At 41.8% G+C, this 20,950-nt stretch overlaps 1 protein-coding gene and 1 pseudogene across 1 annotated transcript; one reads left to right on the forward strand and one right to left on the reverse strand.

Moving 5' to 3' along the window:
- Positions 1-2,025: 2,025 nt before the first annotated feature.
- LOC148192758 (uncharacterized) lies at positions 2,026-2,778 on the reverse strand. The gene is made up of 2 exons (XM_088099279.1): positions 2,632-2,778; positions 2,026-2,424 (listed from the first exon to the last, which is right to left on the reverse strand). Exons 1-2 carry the CDS (start codon positions 2,776-2,778, stop codon positions 2,026-2,028), a joined length of 546 nt encoding a protein of 181 aa, XP_087955405.1.
- A 14,306-nt stretch (positions 2,779-17,084) lies between these two features.
- LOC148192759 (plant-specific TFIIB-related protein PTF2 pseudogene) lies at positions 17,085-18,679 on the forward strand (annotated as a pseudogene).
- The last annotated feature ends 2,271 nt before the right edge of the window (positions 18,680-20,950 follow it).

A 20,950-nucleotide genomic window follows, 5' to 3' on the forward strand; every position in this document is an offset into this window, starting at 1 on the left:
GCACGTCCTCAGTAAGTCTTCAAGCGTTTGGATGGTCCTTTCAGACTGGCCGTCCGTTTGAGGGTGATAAGCTGAACTCATCTGCAACTTGCTTCCCAATTCACCTTGCAAAGATTGCCAAAACCGAGATGTGAATCTCGTGTCTCGGTCAGAAATAATGCTCGAAGGTACTCCATGCAGACGAACGATCTCCTTGATGTACAACTTAGCTAAATTTGTCATCGACATCTTCAAATTAACTGCTAGGAAGTGGGCGCTCTTCGTTAGCCGATCCACAATCACCCATATTGAATCATGATTTCTGACCGTGCGTGGTAGGTGGGTCACGAAATCCATGGAAATGTTGTCCCACTTCCATTCCGAAATCTCCAACTGTTGAAGTAAACCGCCTGGTCTTTGGTGTTCAGCTTTCGCTCTTTGACAAGTCAAGCATGATGCCACAAAACGAGCGACATCACTCTTCATTCCAGGCCACCAGAATGATTTTCGAAGGTCTTGATACATCTTAGTCATACCAGGGTGTATGCTAAGACGAATGTGATGCCCTTCCTCCAAAATAATCCGCTTCAGATCACCATCATTAGGAACGCACGTCCTACCCATGTAGCGCAATAGGCCGTCCGTTCCAGCATTAAACTCCTTAGCTTGATCTGAACCGAGCGTTCTCAAAATCTTCACCAGCTCTTCATCCTCGCGTTGCTTCATTTTGATCCGGTCAATGATGTTACTGGATATTCTAAGGTTACAGCATTTGATACTGCTTGGTTCCAACTCGAACTGTAACCTTAGATCCCTGAAGCTTTCAACCAAACTGAGTTCTTTCACCATCATAACCGAGACATGAACTGCTTTCCTGCTTAGGGCGTCCGCCACTACATTAGCTTTCCCAGGATGATACAGCAGCTCAAAATCGTAGTCTTTCAAGAATTCTAACCAACGCCTCTGCCTCATATTCAACTCCTTCTGATCAAATAAATATTTGAGGCTCTTGTGGTCACTGAAGACTTGGAATGTAGATCCGTACAAGTAATGTCTCCAAATCTTCAGTGCGAAAACGACCGCTGCCAATTCTAGGTCGTGCGTTGGGTAATTTCTCTCGTGAATCTTCAATTGACGAGACGTGTACGCTACCGCTCGCTTCTCTTGCATCAGCACACAACCCAAACCTTGGTGAGACGCGTCGCAGTACACCTCAAACGGTTTGGCCGTGTCTGGAATAATCAGAACTGGAGCGCTCGTCAATTTCACTTTCAACTCCTGGAAGCTCGCTTCACACCGATCGGTCCATGCGAACGACTGATCTTTCCGGGTCAACTGAGTTAGCAGAGCCATTATCTTGGCGAATCCTTCAATAAAGCGTCTGTAGTAGCCCGCAAGTCCCACAAAGCTACGAACCTCAGTGACCGAACACGGACTTTCCCATTCCAGTACCGCTCGTACCTTGGTCGGATCTACTGAGATACCTCCAGCCGACACCACATGCCCCAAGAATTGAACTTCCTTCATCCAGAACTCACATTTTGATAACTTGGCGTACAACTCCTTCTCCCGCAATATGCCAAGTACAATCCGCAAGTGTTCTTCATGTTCGTTCTGGTTCTTGGAGTAGATGAGAATATCATCTATGAAGACTACTACAAACTTGTCCAAGTACGGCCTGAAGATGCGATTCATATATTCCATGAACACTGCTGGAGCGTTCGTTACTCCGAATGGCATTACCACGTACTCATAATGCCCATAACGAGATCTGAACGCTGTCTTCTGGATGTCTTCCTCTTTAACTCTAATTTGATGGTATCCAGATCTCAAATCAATTTTAGAGAACACTGCGGCCCCATGCAGTTGATCCAACAAATCATCTATTCTTGGCAATGGGTACTTGTTCTTGATGGTCAGCTTGTTTAATTGTCTATAGTCAATGCAAAGACGAGAGCTGCCATCTTTCTTCTTTACCAAGAGGACAGGCGCTCCCCAGGGTGATACGCTCGGCCTGATAAACTTTCGGTCCATCAATTCTTCAATCTACTTCTTAAGTTCAACCAACTCTACAGGCGACATCCTATTAGGCTGAACTGAGATGGGTGCTGCCGTCGTCACCAAATCAATGGTGAATTTCACTTCACGAGGAGGGGGAAGTCCAGGTATCTCTTCCGGAAAGACATCCGGAAATTCATCCACAACCGATCGTCCTTTATTGTCACTACTGGACGATCGTTCTTGTTCCAAAGTTCTGAATTCCTGATCTTCGTGCGTCATAATCAGGAAACAGCTGGCGCCCTCCATAATATCTTCTTTCAATTGGCCGAGCGTCAGTGATAATTCTTCTTCTTCTTCATCCGGAAACATCAACGTCTTCATACCACAGTCTATAAGAATGCGATTGGTGGTCAACCAATCCATTCCTAATATCACTTCTAATTCCTTCAAAGGCAAACAGATCAAGTTCACCTTATAACTACGCCCCTCAACCACAATAGGACATCTAATGCATACGGTAGACGTCCTAATCTCTCTAGCCGCTGGGGTTGATACCACCAAGTCGAACTGCATCTCTCTCTCAGCTATTCCCAGTTTTTCAACACACGCCTTCGAGATGAAGGAGTGAGTCGCCCCCGAATCATACAGTACACGACATGGCATTCCATACAGCAAGCATTCACCAGTTATAAGATTACCTGAGCTTGCTGCCTCCGCGCCTGTTATAGCGTACACACGTCCAACTGCTTGGGCTCGTCCACCTCTAGGCTGATTCCTTCCAGCGTTCGGTGGTCTCATTACTGCCCGTCCCCCCTTGTTGCACTCGCTTTCCAAATGTCCATTCCTTCTACAACGAGTGCAGAATTTTCCTCCTATCAATTGAGGACACGACGAACGGTAGTGTGGCCCTCCACACTAGAAACAAGTGACGGTTCCCTGCTGCCCAGACTGTCCGGCAGTGATCAGTGCTTGAGATCCACTTGCATTGGATGGTTGATTTGGACGAGTGTAAGGAGTCCTTCTCAGATTAGCATTGTTTCTAGATACAACCGGTCCCCTAACCACCTGCTGTTGCTTCTTATGTTGTTCCGCTTCTGCCATATTCTTCTCCAACACTTTGGCTCTTTCAACCATCGCAGGAAATGAGCGGATACACAGGCTGGAAATTAACACCTTCAAATCACTCCTCAGCCCATTTTCAAACTTTCTGCATTGCCACTCCTCACTGGTAGCCATAGTGTTGAAACGAACCAAGTGCTTGAACTTGTTCGTATACTCAGAAATAGACATTCCTCCTTGAACCAGTTGCAGAAACTCTACTTCCTTAGCAAAACGAACGCTGTCTGGGAAGTATTCTTCATAAAACTTGCTCTGGAATACTTCCCAGGTGATGGGATTTTGAGCGTCTGTCAAGATTGCTCTTACGCTCGCCCACTAGTGGCTTGCTTCTCCAGTAAGTAGATACTCCGTGAAGGCCAAGCGATTTTCATCTGGGCACCTCTTAGCATTATAAATTCTTTCCATGTCCCGTAGCCACTGATCTGCCTCATCAGGGAGGCACTTCCCACTAAACTTGGCCGGATGGTGTTGAAGAAAACTCTCCAAACTCCACTCGGTTGGATGATTAGCATTGGAAGAGGACGCTCCTGGTGCGCCTCTGGGAGCAGCAATGATTTCCATTAACTGTCTCTGGGAAGTTTTACTATTCCTTGCACCATTGGGAATTATGAGATAGGGAAGACCCTAGTTGGCTTAGGGGCTAACATTAATCTGATGCCCCTATCTATGATTAAGAAGATTGGTGGTTTTGAGGTTAAACCTACAAGTTTAATCTTGCAAATGGCGGATAGATCCACCAAGAATCCCTATGGAGTAGTGGAGGATGTTGTGGTTCAAATTGACAAACTTTAATTCTTGGTGGATTTTGTAGTGATGGAGATGGGGGAAGATGTGGAGATTTCTCTCATTCTTGGAAGACCATTCATGAAGACAGCTAAGGTTGTCATTAATTTAGATGATGGAATTTTGACACTAAAAGACTAAGATGAGGAGGTGACTTTTAATGTCTTCGATGATGTGCGGTTGATTCAAGTAAAGAAGACTAGTCCTAAAACAACAATGAAGATCTACCCGTGACTAGTTTATCTGATCAAGCTGCTAAATCAGTCAAGAGGAGTCAAAATTGTTTCTTTCCACAAGTACAGGAAGAGGAAAGAGATATTAAAGAGATTAAAGCAAATGGGTTGTTAAGGAGATTAAAGCAAATGGAGTTATTGAGATTGAAGCTCCTTATTCTAGAAGAGTCAAGTTGGTGACTAGGAAGCTGCTGAAGTTATGTTGGTGTGATGAAAGCAAGAGGAACACCAATATTGAAAATCCAAATTGAGCATAATGGTGTCAAGCTGATGATATTAAACAAGCGCTTGCTGGGAGACAGCCCAGTGTTTCAAAAACTTCTATTTTTATTTATTTATTTATTTGGTTGTTTTGATGTAATTTAATTTGAGTTGAATTTAGGTTTTTTTTTAGGGTTGGTTATTTGTTTCAGATTATTTTGTTTATTATGGCTATTTATCTTGTATGATCTAGTATGCATTGATATGTGTTGGTGGATGAATGTTTGTGATGTGCTTATGGAACTTTAATTGTTTTAAATGTGAAATGTTGAAGCTTGAGTTGGAGAATTAGAAAGTTTTGAAAGTGTGAATTGAAATTGTCATTTTAACATTCAAATTTCTTTCCTTTGAAGTTGAACATGTTTCTTTAGTGAAAACATGTCCAATTGGGTTGAATTGAATGATTAAAAATGTAAAATTTTCAAAATCACAGGTTGAGTTGGAAAAAAAATTGCAAAAGTCTAAAAATTTTGAGATGACGCTGAGGGCCCCCTGCCTAGGGGCACCCAAAGCCAGCAGATTAGAGGGGAAGTGTGCAGGGCCAAGTAGCGCTCAGCGCCCTCCTGGGTGGCGCTCAGCACTAGAGTTGCAGATTTCACATTTTGGGCTTTTTGGGCTCAGCTCACTTAAGCCCAACTAAATCTAGAAGTCTTGTTCTTCCTTCTTCTCTTACTTTTTTCTAGACCTGTAAGAAGAGGTTCAGATAAATTTGTGCTTCTACTACGAATTGTGCCCTGCATACATAGAGAACAAAACACTAGAGTACCCAATTAGCTCAAAAGATTAAAAATAAACAAAAACTAAAAACAATCAAATAAAGTCTAACTGGTTAAGAATCACACAAAAGTATAGTGTTAACCACGAGTCCCGGGCAACGGCTCCAAAAACTTGTTAAGACCTCGGCAAGTGTACCGAATCGTATCAAGTAATAATAAATGGTAAGACCAAGTATCGTTTCCCCAAGAGACTCGTGTTCAATAAACAATCTTATAATACCTTAACTAATTAAGATTAACGAACAATTTCAATGGTTAAAATAAAATGCAAGAAAAGTAAACATAATATTAAAGTGTAAAAGTGATCAATGGAGGCTTAAACAAGAGTGAATGAATGATGTTTAAATGATATGAGATGATGATGTTGTTAGGGTTTAGATTTAACCTTCTTTACTTTCATGCACATTAGAATTCGTCTTCTTCATTAGAATGTTAACGTCACTTTTTAAATTACTTAGAACCCGATCCCCCGACGTAAAAAGCCTAGATTTGACTATTAGACAACAATCTCTTGAAAACCCTAACAATCAATTCCGCATTCAGAATATAAACTTAAGACAACCAAACATCCTACTTTTATCCCTAGACAATATTTCTTTTGGGTAAAATTCTTTGGATCATGATTTCTAGGTATTTCCCAATAACAAAGAAATACAAACATCATGCTATGAATGATCAAAACATAACAAGCATTGAGCAAAGGAGAAAATCACTAACATTTAATGAAAGAAACATAAAATAATTCAGTTCATATTCAAATACATGAAAGTTTAGAGGTTACATCTTCCCCAACAACAAATGAGTTTAGTTCTCCATTGTCATGGAGAACCTTGGTGTACAATGGAATAAAACTGAGATGGAAACCCTATAAAGAGAAAAGGAAAGCTCCCGCATCCAAGTCTGCCTCCAAAGGGTTGAAAAGAAGTGTCTCCAAGCTTCAGCCGTCAAAAGATACGAACCGTAATGCGTAGAGGTCCTTAAATAAATCAGAAACACATCCAAAAGCCCAAGTCGTCAGTGCTCAACGCCCTCACTAGGGGCAAGCAGGCATCCTTGCGAGAGGAGTATCCCTTAGCGCCCTGGTTGAGGGCAACCATGCGTCCTGCGGTGCAAGTAGTCGGCGCTCAGCACCCCATATGAGGGCAACCAGGCGTGGTTGTGTGACTTCAGTACTGAGGGCCCTAGAAAAGGGAAACCAGGTGTGGTTGCGTGACACCAGCGCTTAGGGCCCTAGAAAAGGGCAACCAGACGTCCTTCAACTTTCTATAGCCTTCTCTTCTGGTGCTTTTGCTGTCCTTTCTGAGTTCCAACGCCTTGACATTTTTCCTCTTCCAAATCATTCCAATAAGCTACAAAATTAAGGGAATTAGTGATTAAAATCATTAAGTATAACCTCAACTCTCTTATTCACAAAAGTAAACTAAAAACAAGAGTTTAAGCAAGTTTCAAAGTAAAAGAGAGTTGATTTAGTATCAAAATTGCATCGTAAATAATGATAAAATCAACTGTTATCAACTATCGGGCTTGAACCTTTTTTACCACCCCTAGTTCTGAATGATGTTGACCTAAACCATCATATCTGCTATAATATTCACCACCACGATCAGGCTTAATACACTTAATTATTTTGTTGAGTTGATTCTTAACTTCAACCTTAAATGATTTGAATACATCAATGATTGCGACTTTCATGTATTAGATATACATATGCATATCTAAAGTAATAATCTATGAATGATATAAAATAATGATCATTCCATAATGGTGTAGGGAATTGACCACAAATGTATGTCTGTATCAATTCTAAGACGTTTACAGTTCTATACACACTTAATTTATTTGTTTTTGTTTGTTTACCTCTAACACATTTAATACAAATATCAAAATTTGTGAAGTCGATGGAATCCAAGATTCCATCGAACACAAGCGTTCAAATATGTTTTTAGATATGTGACCTAAACGCTTGTGCCAAAATGCTCTTAAGCTAGTATTATCAATTTTACGTTTAGTACCATGTTATTCTGTATTTAAGGATTTACTATAGGAAGTTATAGTATCAAGCATATATAGATTATCATGAGCCAAAAGTGAATCAGTTCCAACAACATTTAAATTAAAAGACAAACTGAAACCATTATTTCCAAATGAATACAACATTTAAATTAATACGAAACTGAAACCAAATTTCATCCATGCCACAACAAAGATGTCTTTGAAATCCAAATATAAACTGGTGCATAATAATAATAATAAAAAATTCCCTATAGCTTCCACCTCCATCAATTTGCCATCTCCAACATATATTCATCTTTCGCATTAATTGGCTTCCTTTCCTATAAATAAAGTACCTTGGATTTTGTATAACTTGGTTTGGAAAATTTAGAAAGCAATTTTGTATAACTTGGTGTGAGGCAGATCATTCAATCATTTATTGTCACTCAAATTTTGAATGTGTCTAGTTAATAATATATGTTGATGACATCGTTATCATAAACAGTGACAACCATGACATCTCCTAAATGAAACATCTTTGCCACCATTTTTAGATCAAAGATCTTGGCCAACTGATACACTGTCGTTAAAGCTATCAAATTGATAATACTTTTCAAGGAAACTTCAGTATTGTCAAGTTAGTAGTCAAGAAAGTAGATAGGGTTAAAGTAACCCTGAGTCGTCTGCCAATGAACACAAAATTGTTTTTCAATATTTGACTCTTATGAATGTTATGCAATGCTCAAGAATAAAAGTGAAAAGCTATGCTAATGAAATTAATATTTGAAGAATGTTTGAAGAACAAATAGGAAACTTAGAAACAATTATAATGAAATAGGCTAATTCCACTACTTTTCCAAGATAGATTCATTATCGGTTATCCAAAGATTATTGTTCAATTAATTATTGTTCGAGTTTCAAATTAATTGAAGGTCATTCTTAATTAATTTGAGGGCGATCATACAATCAACCAAAGTAGATTCTCAATCAAAGGCAAGACCCTTTCTAGATTATTCACAATGAATTCAACCAAAGTACATTCTCAATTAACTCCTATTGTGTTTAACGATGTCTATTCTTAAATCCCTTAATCAAATTAGAAGCTAATTAATCAAAGTAAATTCTCAATTAATTATAGTTGAAATTTTTATCACCAATCAAAGTACATTCTCAATTAGTAGCAAGAACACGTTTAATCATATGAAAGTTCCTAAATTCAATCAAAGTAAATTCTGAATTAAACCTAGAAACCCTTGAACTCATATGATTAATATGCATGTAGAGTCAAACACTTTGTGATGCAAAAATCATTGCTTTTAATATGATTGAGAGATGAAAGACATAGAAGAAGAATAACCCAAATCAATAATCAAAAGAAACAAATACATTAATTCAACTTAACCTCAGAATCCATAATGAAATTACAGTGGAATAGCCCTAGAAGTTTAGCCCTCCATGAATGAAGTAGAATACCTAATAAAATAAAAGTGAGAGGAGTGGTGGATGATTGTTTCTAGTGGAGGAGTCTAAATGAATGAGTTATGATTTCTGCCTCTCTTGGGTTTCTTTATATAGGCTTGATTGGGCTTAGACTCTAAATATTTTGTTGATAAAATATTTTACCTTATATCTAATATATTTGAACCTTTTTTATTTTATTCAAAATTGTATAGAAGTCCAAAATTTTCCTCTAATTGCACTTTAACTATCTCTTTCTTTTCAAAATTGCATAGGAGCCCTGAGTCCGACCTACCAAATATTACAAACTCCACACCTCAAAAGCAAGAAAAAAAAGAAAGAAATGAAGTAAACACAAATCTTTGTATTATGTTGTTAATGAAAGCATAATATTGAAGGATAACAAATCCCACTGGGCCAGAGCTATGCTCCTCTAGAGCAACACAAGCGGTTCCTCCCATTTTTACCAAAATCCCTCTCTCCCTTAACTAACAGCAAAACCGAATACAAATAGGATTTCCATTCACCCAAACTAACTGCTCTGCCCCTAAGTCATGCCACCTCAACCATTCGATTCTTCTTTCTCACATACACTTTTCCTCGTCTTGTCTTACTACCTTCATGGCCTAGTGGTTCATGGAGCCCACTCATTCTTTAGGCCTCATCAAGGGCCCATTGGCCTCATGGGAGCCTACAAGTGATCTTATTTAGAGAAGGCCAGAGAAAAATGGAGGTATAGTGCATTGCAACATTTGACATTAAATCAGAGCACACTCCTTGCATATGGCGTTATGGGTAGTTCTAACAACTAAACCGTCTTATAGGAACAACGAAATCATTATCTTTATTTTTTTTTCTCAAAGAAGGGATAAAAATCAAATCGGTTGAACTGGCAATGGCAAATATACAGAAGCATCAATGTAATGAATGATGATGAGTAGCAACTTGTAAGTGATAGGATGGCAAGAGAAGAGACCATAAATAAAATTTATTATGTACTTGATAATGTCTAATTCAAGTCTCATTCAAAAAACAAAAATTTAAACTTCCTTAATTTCCTTCATTTCAGTTTTACATATGGCCTTGTCCTGAACTTCTTCAACTTCAAGTTTCAGACTTAAGTCCAACCACTGCACCCCTTTCTCCCAATACATTATTTTTTTTGTTTAACACCACTTCTAATTTCTTACATACAACAAATTATTTGTCAGCATTATCCATTTATTTAGCATAATTTTAAACTAACCAAAACTAAAGTTTCCCCAAAGTGAAACACAAAAAGATGGCATACCAATGTAGCCCCTAAGCAACCACTCAAACTGATGTCAACAACACATTTATACATTTGAAGAGCAAAAAGATACGAATCTTGAACCACCTAGGCAAAACCCCTAAAGTATAACAAATGAGATAATATTTTCCAAGAAATTCAAAGTTCCTAAGAGGAATACTCCCCACTGTCTTAATTTAAAATTGAAGTTATATTTTAAACAATATCTAATGCAAAATTATTACTTGTCTAGGATCACCCTGGTCACATGTAATTGTGTTAGGGCCTGGCGAGTGTATGAGAGAAGGAGATATAGGAGGGAGAAGGGCGACGAACGTATTACCATGGACGAACGTTCGGAGCAAGATGTGAGGACGAGCGTCCCAACTATGGGCGAGGACGAGCAGAGCATGGACGAACGTCCGGAGCAAGGAGCAAGGACGAGCGTCCCAACGAGGGGCGAGGACGAACGTCCGGAGCAAGGAGCAAGGACGAGCGTCCCAACGAGGGGCGAGGACGAACGTTCTAACATGGACGAGCGTCCCAACGATGAGCAAGGACGAGCGTCCTAAATAATGACGTACGTCCGCAGCGAAGAGGAGCGACAGCGCTCGCCTTAATGGCAAGCGGAAGATCAGGCGGGCATTCAAGAGGCAATCAGCGGAGTTAATTAGTAATAAATACAGTAAATAAAGACAGAATCAGAATGATTCTTTCCAAATAATTACTAGTTATTCCTTACCTTTTCTGGAAGGAGTAATTAATATTATTTATAGAGGGCACCTAGAACTTAGGAGGGATATCTGGGAGTATTCTGAATATTGTAAGAGAGGTTATGCTCTCGTGTGACTGAAGGAGGACCTGCTCCCAGTCATTAGTTGTGTTCGTAATTTCCAGAGTTTCAATAATAAAGAGTTTTATTCACTTAAGTTTCATTCCGTTCACTGTGTGAGGCAAATTACGTGGTCAGGCACGTAACAATTGGTCCGACCTGCCGGATCTCAATTAAGGGAAACAAAGCATCATGGAAGGAAGGATGAACGCGGTGGAAGGGAGGATGGAGTCCATGGAAATATCCATGGGAGGGCTGGAAGCTGCAGTACAGGAACTGGTGAAGGTGATAGGGGAGCGAGGTCGACGGTACGATGGAAACCTTGATGGTAGCCAAGGATCAGTCAATGGAAGAAGAAATGATGAGGACGAGAGGGAAGGCGGAGGCTCGGAGGGGGGACCCCGAGAGGAGCAGCCGTTTTGGAGGCGGAGGGTCGAGTTACCCATGTTCGAAGGCAATGATCCTATGAATTGGATCTATAGAGCCGAAAATTTTTTCGAACTACAAGGAGTACCCGAGGACGAAAAATTGCGGCTGGCATTCATCAGCATGGAAGGCATTGCAGGGCATTGGTTCCGGTTTTGGAGGGAGAAGGCCAGAAACCGTTCGTGGGCAGGCTTAAAAGAAGCATTGGTTGTACGGTTTGGAGGCAGAAACGGAGGGACAGTTTTTGAGAGGTTGGCATCCTGCAAACAGTCAGGGTCCGTGGGAGAGTATATTCAGGAATTCGAAGTACTGGTGGGCCAAGCGGAAAGGATACCCGAAGCTCAGCTGATGGGATATTTCATGGCTGGTCTGCAGGAGGGGATCCGCAACCAACTTCGGTTGCTCGAAGCGAAGGATTTAATGGACACCATGAGACTAGCAAGGGACGTGGAAGCTTTCCAAGCAGGCACGCGGATAGGCGGGGAAATCATCAGAAAAGGGCAGGCGTGGGGAAAACCGAGTGCGGCATTGATAAAAACGGACCCCAACCGTTACAATCAAACTCGGACGGTACCTGTTGAGGGAGGACGTACGGGAGGCAAGGAAGGAGTTCCAAGGAGAGAAGGTGAACGCACGTTCACGAACACGCAAGGCAGGAACGTACGGGATTTGCCGTACGCAGAGTACGTCAAACGGAGGGAGGAAGGGAGGTGTTTCAGGTGTGGAGGACCTTTCGGCCCAGGGCATCGGTGCCCAGAAAGGAGTTTAAGAATGCTGATCTTAGCAGAGGACGAGGAACCAGGAGGAGAGGAGGAAGAGGAAGTCGAACTCGATCACATGGAGTTATCTGCCTTCTCGGCAGGCGGGCTCACCCAGCCCCAGACGATGAAGCTACATGGACAGCTCGGGACGAAGCAGGTTCTGATTCTGATTGACAGTGGTGCCAGTCACAATTTCATAAGCAAGAAGTTGGTGGAAGATTTAGCATTAACCGTAGTGAGTACACCACCCTATAAGGTGAGTTTGGGGGACGGACAAAGAAGGGAGACGAGTGGATGTTGTGAGGCAGTAACGATCCACATGGGGGAGGTTGTGATCAATGAACGATTCCACTTATTCGAGCTGGGTGGGGTGGATGTGATATTGGGAGTCGAATGGCTGGCCAAGTTGGGAGAAGTCACAATTAATTGGGGGCAGCTGACCATGGCGTTCGTTCAGGAGGGTCGCAAACTGACAATTAAAGGAGATCCAACTCTAACGCGGAGGCTAGTGGAACCTGCAGCGTTGCGCAAGATGGGAGAGGTAGAGGTCTGGTTGCTATTGTGGGAGCTTGGGGTAACAGGAAAGGATGAGGGTCAAAAACCGAACGATCAGACCGAAGAGACGTTCGGTCCAGAATTAACAAGAAAGCAAGCGAGCGACATGAGGCGAGTACTGGAACGACACAGGAACGTATTCCAGGAGCCGAACGGCCTACCACCAGATAGGGGGATGGTGCATCAAATTCCCTTAAAAGAAGGGACGGACCCAGTGAATGTAAGGCCTTACCGATATCCCCATGTGATGAAAGGCGAGATTGAGAAGCAGGTAGCAGAAATGTTGAAGGCGGGCGTTATAAGGTCGAGCAACAGCCCTTATTCGAGTCCGGTGATTTTGGTCAAGAAGAAGGATGGCAGCTGGAGATTCTGTGTGGATTACAGGGCCTTAAACCGAGCTACTGTCCCTGATAAATTTCCTATTCCCCTAATAGAAGAATTGTTAGACGAATTGAGAGGGGCCTGCTATTTTTCAAAGGTGGATTTGAAGTCCGGCTATCACCAGATACGGATGGGAGGAGGCGACATAGAGAAAACGGCTTTCCGGACACACCAAGGTCACTATGAGTTCATGGTGATGCCGTTCGGTCTAACCAACGCACCGGCCACTTTCCAGAGTGCCATGAACAGCCTGTTGCAACCGTATCTGCGGAAGTTCGTCCTGGTATTTTTTTGATGATATACTGGTATACAGCCGTTCATGGGAGGAGCACTTAGTGCACGTGGACACAGTGCTAGGTGAGCTGGTGACAAACCGCTGGGTAGCCAACAAGAAGAAATGTGAGTTCGGTAGAACTCAAATAGGGTATCTTGGGCACCGGATCTCAGCAAGAGGTGTAGAAATGGATGAGGACAAAATACGGGCCATACTGGAGTGGGAGCAACCAAAGACGGTGAAGGCCTTGAGGGGATTTTTGGGGCTGACAGGTTATTACAGAAGGTTTGTGAAGGATTATGGGAAGATCGCCAAACCCCTGACCGACCTTCTAAAAAAGGGGCAGTTCGCCTGGACGGAGCAGGCCGAGGAGGCCATGTCCAGATTAAAGAAGGCAATGACGTCCGCTCCGGTGCTGATCCTACCTGACTTTGAGCAGCCTTTCCACATTGAATGTGACGCTTCTGGACGTGGGATAGGGGCGGTCCTCATGCAAGGGAAGCAGCCCATAGCTTTCTTTAGCAAAGCATTATCCGAGGGATCCCTAAGGAAGTCAATATACGAGAAGGAATTAATGGCATTAGTGTTAGCCATACAACATTGGAGACCCTACCTTTTGGGACAGAAGTTTGTGGTGCACACGGACCAGAGAAGTCTGAAGTACCTGTTGGAACAGCGCATCACCACTCAGAATCAGCAGAATTGGCTGGCCAAGCTCCTGGGGTACGACTTTGAAATTGTGTACAAATCAGGGGTCACCAACAAGGTCGCGGACGCCCTATCAAGGAGGGAGGAGGAGAATCTGCCAGAGGAAAAGGAATTGAAAGTGCTTGCTCGTCCCTACTGGCAGGATTTCGAGGATGTCTTGAGGGAAGTCGAGGAGGATGAAGAGTTAAGGAAGGTGATCGAGGATTTGAGAAAATACCCGAATTCCCACCCTTCGTTCACACTGGAAAACGAGCGTTTGCATTATAAAGGGAGGCTCGTACTGTCAGCACGTTCGGCCTGGGTGCCTAAGTTGATAGCGGAATTCCATACCACTCAAACCGGAGGCCATTCAGGGGTTTACCGAACGTACCGTAAGGTGGCACAATCCCTGTACTGGGTAGGAATGAAGAAAGCCGTGACCGAGTTCGTTGCCAGCTGCCTGGTATGTCAACAACATAAGTATTTGACATCATCTCCACAAGGACTGCTACAACCGCTACCAATCCCCAACGCAGTTTGGGAGGAGATAAGTATGGATTTTATTGTCAAATTGCCCAAGTCGAAAGGGTACGATGCAGTATTAGTGGTAGTGGACCGTCTCAGCAAATACGGCCACTTCATCCCTTTAAAACACCCTTATTCTGCACGCACCATAGCCGAGGTCTTTGTGAAGGAAATCGTCAGGTTGCACGGGGTACCTTTATCTATAGTCAGTGACCGGGATCCACTGTTCCTGAGTAATTTCTGGAAGGAGCTGTTCAAATTGCAAGGCACTCAACTAAAGATGAGCACAGCATACCATCCTGAAACCGATGGGCAGACGGAGGTGGTCAACAGGGTCTTGGAGGGATATTTGAGGTGTTTTTGTTCCGAACAACCCAAGGGCTGGAGCGTCGTATTACCGTGGGCAGAATACTGGTACAACACCAGCTATCAGGCGTCAGCCAAATGCACCCCTTTTGAAACAGTCTATGGAAGGCCGCCTCCTTCACTGCATCGGTTCGTTCCAGGGGAGACTTTAGTGGAAGCAGTCAATCAGGAATTACAGACCAGAGACGAAGCACTCCATCAACTCAAGTTTCATCTGGCCAGGGCACAAGAGTTAATGGTGCGACAGGCTGATAAGGCACGGAGGCCGTCCCAAGTTGGTGTGGGGGACTGGGTCTATCTGAAGATTCGTCCTCACAAGCAGACTTCGATGTCGTCCACCGTACACTCTAAGTTAGCCGCTCGTTATTTTGGACCATTCCTGGTCATCCAGCAGGTGGGGGCAGTCGCCTTTAAGCTGCAATTACCCGAGTCTGCACGAATACACCCCGTGTTCCATGTGTCGCAGCTGAAGAAGGCAGTAGGGGATCATCCGGTCGAACCGGAGCTACCAAAAGACTTAGAGATGGAGGCACCATCTCCACGACCGGTCAGAGTGCTGGACAAGAGGCAAGTGCACCAGGGGGAGGACGATCGACAGGAAGTCCTGGTCGAATGGCAAGATGGAGGACCTGACGGGGCTACATGGGAAGATGCCCTCACCATCCACGACCAATATCCTGACTTCAACCTTGGGGACAAGGTTGATCTTCATGGGGTGGGTAATGTTAGGGCCTGGCGAGTGTATGAGAGAAGGAGATATAGGAGGGAGAAGGGCGACGAACGTATTACCATGGACGAACGTTCGGAGCAAGATGTGAGGACGAGCGTCCCAACTATGGGCGAGGACGAGCAGAGCATGGACGAACGTCCGGAGCAAGGAGCAAGGACGAGCGTCCCAACGAGGGGCGAGGACGAACGTCCGGAGCAAGGAGCAAGGACGAGCGTCCCAACGAGGGGCGAGGACGAACGTTCTAACATGGACGAGCGTCCCAACGATGAGCAAGGACGAGCGTCCTAAATAATGACGTACGTCCGCAGCGAAGAGGAGCGACAGCGCTCGCCTTAATGGCAAGCGGAAGATCAGGCGGGCATTCAAGAGGCAATCAGCGGAGTTAATTAGTAATAAATACAGTAAATAAAGACAGAATCAGAATGATTCTTTCCAAATAATTACTAGTTATTCCTTACCTTTTCTGGAAGGAGTAATTAATATTATTTATAGAGGGCACCTAGAACTTAGGAGGGATATCTGGGAGTATTCTGAATATTGTAAGAGAGGTTATGCTCTCGTGTGACTGAAGGAGGACCTGCTCCCAGTCATTAGTTGTGTTCGTAATTTCCAGAGTTTCAATAATAAAGAGTTTTATTCACTTAAGTTTCATTCCGTTCACTGTGTGAGGCAAATTACGTGGTCAGGCACGTAACAAATTGAGTGTTGTTAACACTCTTCTGTAAATTGGAAATCTTGAATTTATGTCACATGAATATTCTTAGGGATCATGCACACATGGTGGTCCAGGACCTTATACTAATTTTTCAGTCTAAAAGGTTGTATTTATCCAGACAATGCATTAGTGGAGTTGGTGTAGCACACTCACAAGAATACATAACAAGTCCTTACATTTTAGAGAAACCAAAACATTAAGTAGCCAGAAATGTTCAAACATTAAGTTGAAGAGTAAACCCGAAGGATATTGAGGCAGTGGTGGGAAGGGTTCCACGATGTTGGAGTGGTTGCATCTGACAGAGAGTGAAGTTGGAAAAATGAAAGAAAAGTTCCTGTTCAAAGGAACAATGAATTTGCGAGGAACAAAAGAGTGGAAGGGTAGTGAGAGGCGCTTTAAGGGGAGGGAGTGAACAATGTGAGACATCTTCTTCTTGTTAATCTACTTCCTAGTCTTCTTAGCTGAAACACACACAAATATATATTTAAATTAAACCCACGTGTTTATATTATATTTTATTTTATTTTATATAAATATGTACAATTATATAATTATAAATATCATATAATTATATAAAATTTTAATAATTTATAAATTAGAATAATTATATAAATACTATACTATTATAATATTATTTATCATATAATAATATAATATTTGTGTATAAAATATTAGTTTATTGATAAATTATATTAGTCATTATGATATAGAAATCATCTTGAATAGAATTATATTTGTAAAATATATTTTTAATAGCTTGAATGTTATTTTTTACATTAATTAAATAAAATATAATTAAGTTTTAAAGACACTATGTTGTTTATAAATAACTTTGCTAGATTGAAAAGGGCTTATATATACTCAATTTAATTAAATTTGTAAAACTCTTTGGAATGAGGGGTTTCATGTCTCCTTCTTCTTGCAGCTACTGTGACAAGACCTCATTCCTTGAGGGGTTTCATGTCTCCTTCTTCTTGCAGCTACTGTGACAAAACCTCATTCCTCCGCGACGATGAATCTGGTGCGTTAATATGTTCTTCTTGTGGTTGCATTCAGCAATTCGACCAATTTGAAGCCCAAATCGGCGGCATCGATGGTCCCCAGGGGACTTTCATCCATGTGGGTACCGCCGGTTCCGGTAGCGTATACTCTTATAGAGAGAGGAAACACTTTACCGCAAAAAGCACCATCGAGGAAGTAACCTACAGTCTAGGATTATCTTCCAAGAACAGCGACGTTAGGAGCATGGTGTACACCATAACCGATGGTGAGTTTGGCCAGGGTGAGTGGTTCGGCGTGCTCATCGGCGCGTGCGCGTATGTTGTCATGCGGAGGGAGGACCGACCCTTGCCTATGGCGGAGATTGCCTCCACGGTGGGGTGCGACATCTATGAAATCGGTAAGATGATTCAGCGTGTTGTTGATATTTTGGATCTGAGACCTGATTTTCCGGAGTTTGACATTGTGCATTCGTTGGAAAGAACAATTAAAAATTCGAGTGTTTTTTCCTCTGTTGAGAGCGGTGTGATTGAGAAGATGCGGAAACAGGGGGTGTTTTTGATTCAATGTGCGGTGAAGTGGTTTTTGAGCACCGGCCGCCGGCCCCTTCCGCTGGTGGTGGCGGTCTTGGTATTTGTGGCGGAGTTGAATGGGATCGTGGTGGTGATGGAGGAATTGGATAAGGAAGTTCATGCTACGGTTTCAACTTGTAGGCTAAGATATAAGGAGTTGCTTGAGACGCTTGTGAAGGCTGCGCAGGTGTTGCCTTGGGGTAAGGATGTTACTGTTAAAAACATTGTTAAGAATGCGCCTTTGGTGATTCGGTATATGGAGAGGAAGGTTATGTTGAATCCTGGGGAGACTCAGGAGAAGAGGAAGGGTCTTGATCGAGCTGCGGTGGACTTGGAGGATGTGGTTGCTGAATGCTTGAGACATGACAATGAATTTGAATACGGCGTTGATGGCGTGACTTCGCGTAAGGATTTACAGTATTTTTCGTTGGAGAGTAAAAGGGATGCTGACAGAATGCAGATTTCCACTGAATGCTTGTCTATGATGTATAAGAAGTTTTTAGATCAAAATCGTTGTGCTGAGCCATTGCGAGGGAGCGGGAATGCTCGGAAAAGGACTATTTTTCAGTTTGATATTCTGGAGTGTAGGGAGTGGTGGGATGGAAAATCTGAATTTAGCAAGAAGCTTATGCTTAAAGAACTAATGGAGAAGGATGTTGGTGTGGATATAATGCCGCCATCGTTTGTCAATGGTCAATTGAAATGTAAAATGAGGAAGGAGAAAATCAATGCTGCTAAGTTGCGGATAAAACGAATTATGCATCCAGTAGATGCTAATCTAGGTGATGTTTCTGTCCCTTTACATAGCTCTTGTCCTGAAAGAAGGAGGAAGAGAAAAGGAATAGTAGTGGACGATGTTGATTGGGAAGACCTCATTATTGAGACCCTTGTTCTTCATCAAGTAAAAGATGAAGAAATTGAGAAGGGGCATTACAATACCTTACTGGATCTACATGTGTTCAACTCTGGCATTGTATGAGAGGTTCAGATTGTCAGAGCGGCTGCAGCGGATGGGTTAGCGTGGAACAACAAACCAAGAGGGGGGGTGAATTGGTTCTTACTAAAAACGTGTGCCTTAAAGATTTCTACTCAATTAAACTTACTTAGCAATTAATGATAACAATAAAATAGAGTAAGGTTGAGAGAAATTCGCACAGATGATTTTATCCTGGTTCGGATCTTACCAATCCTACGTCCAGTCGCTTATCTCAAAACAAGATAAACAATTCACTAATCACAAAACAATTACAAACTACAATCACAAAGATACAATTTGTAAGAGTTTAGAAAACACCTCTCTTGATGCCACAAGAGATGAGACAACCACCTCCTTTGAATCTTCACAAAGGATGACCACCTCCTTCGAATGCTTCACGAAGGATGAACCAACTTACACCTCCTTTGAATCTTCACAAAGGATGACCACCTCCTTCGAATGCTTCACGAAGGATGAACTTCCTCTTCCGAACACCTCCTTAGACACACCAAGGATGAATCAGCTATTCCTCTATCACCGTAGCAGTATTTCACCAACTCTACAGACAGAGTTTCCTTAGCTGAGCAAGAGCACACAATTCTCAAGAGTTTCTGAGTATTTGAGCACAAGGGAAGAGTTTCTCTAGTTGGTTGGTTTATTTCTTGAGAGGAAATGAGAGTCTATTTATAGACTCATCCAAAGGCTCTTCCATTTTTCGTTTTCAGCCTTTCTTACTGTGTTAATCGATTATCTTAAGTTGCTAATCGATTAACGCACCAACGGATAGTCCAACGGCTCTAAAAACGGCTAGTTTTTCAAACGGTCACTCTGCTAATCGATTAGTCTGCTCTGCTAATCGATTAGCGCTAATCGATTAGTCTGCTCTGCTAATCGATTAGTCGGCATTGCTGTGCTTCTCCATTCGTCTCTGGAATAATCGATTAGATACCCCTGCTAATCGATTAGCACTGCAAATTTTTTTGCTTTTGGTTTATTTTTACATCACTTTTAAATGCATACATAAAACCACTAATTTCCTATGTTCATACAGTTATTACAAAAGTTACAAGTCTTCAAAAGATCATTCTTCATGAGTCTTGGTTGTTCTTGACTTGATTTGGACATCATCAAAACTTCATCTTGATCATTTTGCTAACAATCTCTCCCTTTTTGATGATGATCAAAACCTTCTTGATTTAAAGCTTTTGGTAATAATCTGTATTTAAAACACAACTTAAGGAAGAAACAATTGTTAGTGAACTTAGAAATAAGTTTAAGGCTTTAAATATTTCTCCCCCTTTTTGATCATTATTAAAAAGTGATGTTTAAATTCTCCCCCTAAATTTATTAGAAATTATACTCCCCCTTAATAAAGGCATGTATGCATATGAGCTAAAAATATTTCAAATTTAAAGATTCATTCAAACATGCACAATAGGATATTTAAAGCAAATAATTTTAGGATAAATAACTTTTAAAACATTGATTGAACATACATTGAACTATATACTATAGGAGCATACAAAAATATGGCTAGTTTTTCAAACCTAAGATATTTCTAAAAATTCTTAGATCTCTTCTAATGTTTACCCCTTTAGATATGCCTCCAACTTCGTAATGAGAATCCTCTAGGTTATTTCCACATTTTGTTTAGATCTTCATCTTGAGGATTGTCATCATTCTTCACTTCATTTGTTGTCTTCTACAAATCTTCATCATTGCCTGCATGTAATTCAAATGACTCAAGAGGTTTTGCCTCAAGGTCTACAATTTCATCAAAGACAACATGCACACATTCTTCTATTTCAAATGTTTTCCGTTTGAAAACTATATATGCTTTGTATATTAGAAGAAAAAATAAAATAGTTTTATCTACCTTGAAAAAAAAATTTTTAATTCTTCTTTTCAAATATTTAGAACTGTGAGACCCTTAATAATTAGTAATGATAGTCTCTGCCACATCACCAGTAATGCACGCCACTCAATACTCAGCTATTAAAACCCACTTCCTAATTTGAAACTCCACTGCCAAGTGTCACAAATAGGGGAATTCTGAAAATGCTAGTGGAAGGCAGGTGTCCGTGTATCAGAGGACGTCCGCTTGACTTGGGAAGAAAACTAATTTCTAAAAATCTTCTTCCCACTCTCTGCATGCACGAACGCCACCTGTCACGTTAGAAGTTTCTGAAATCAGAAGTGGGAGTGCAGGTGTCAGCCTGGGAGACGCTCGTCCGTGGGGCGTGGAAATTAACAAAACTTTAGTTTTCGAAAAACTCTCT

Source organism: Vigna umbellata, chromosome 9 (genome assembly GCF_029865625.1).
Source record: "Vigna umbellata cultivar VRB3 chromosome 9, Vumbellata_1.0, whole genome shotgun sequence".
Taxonomy (NCBI): Eukaryota; Viridiplantae; Streptophyta; class Magnoliopsida; order Fabales; family Fabaceae; genus Vigna; species Vigna umbellata.

Excerpts from the sequence above, each read along its gene's own strand:
- LOC148192758 (XM_088099279.1), bottom strand. The coding sequence starts at position 2,778 with ATGAGACCACCGAACGCTGGAAGGAATCAGCCTAGAGGTGGACGAGCC. Across the intron at positions 2,425-2,631 it reads TGTATGGAATGCCATGTCGT|GAATTAGAAGTGATATTAGG; the intron begins GTACTGTATGAT and ends TTGCCTTTGAAG.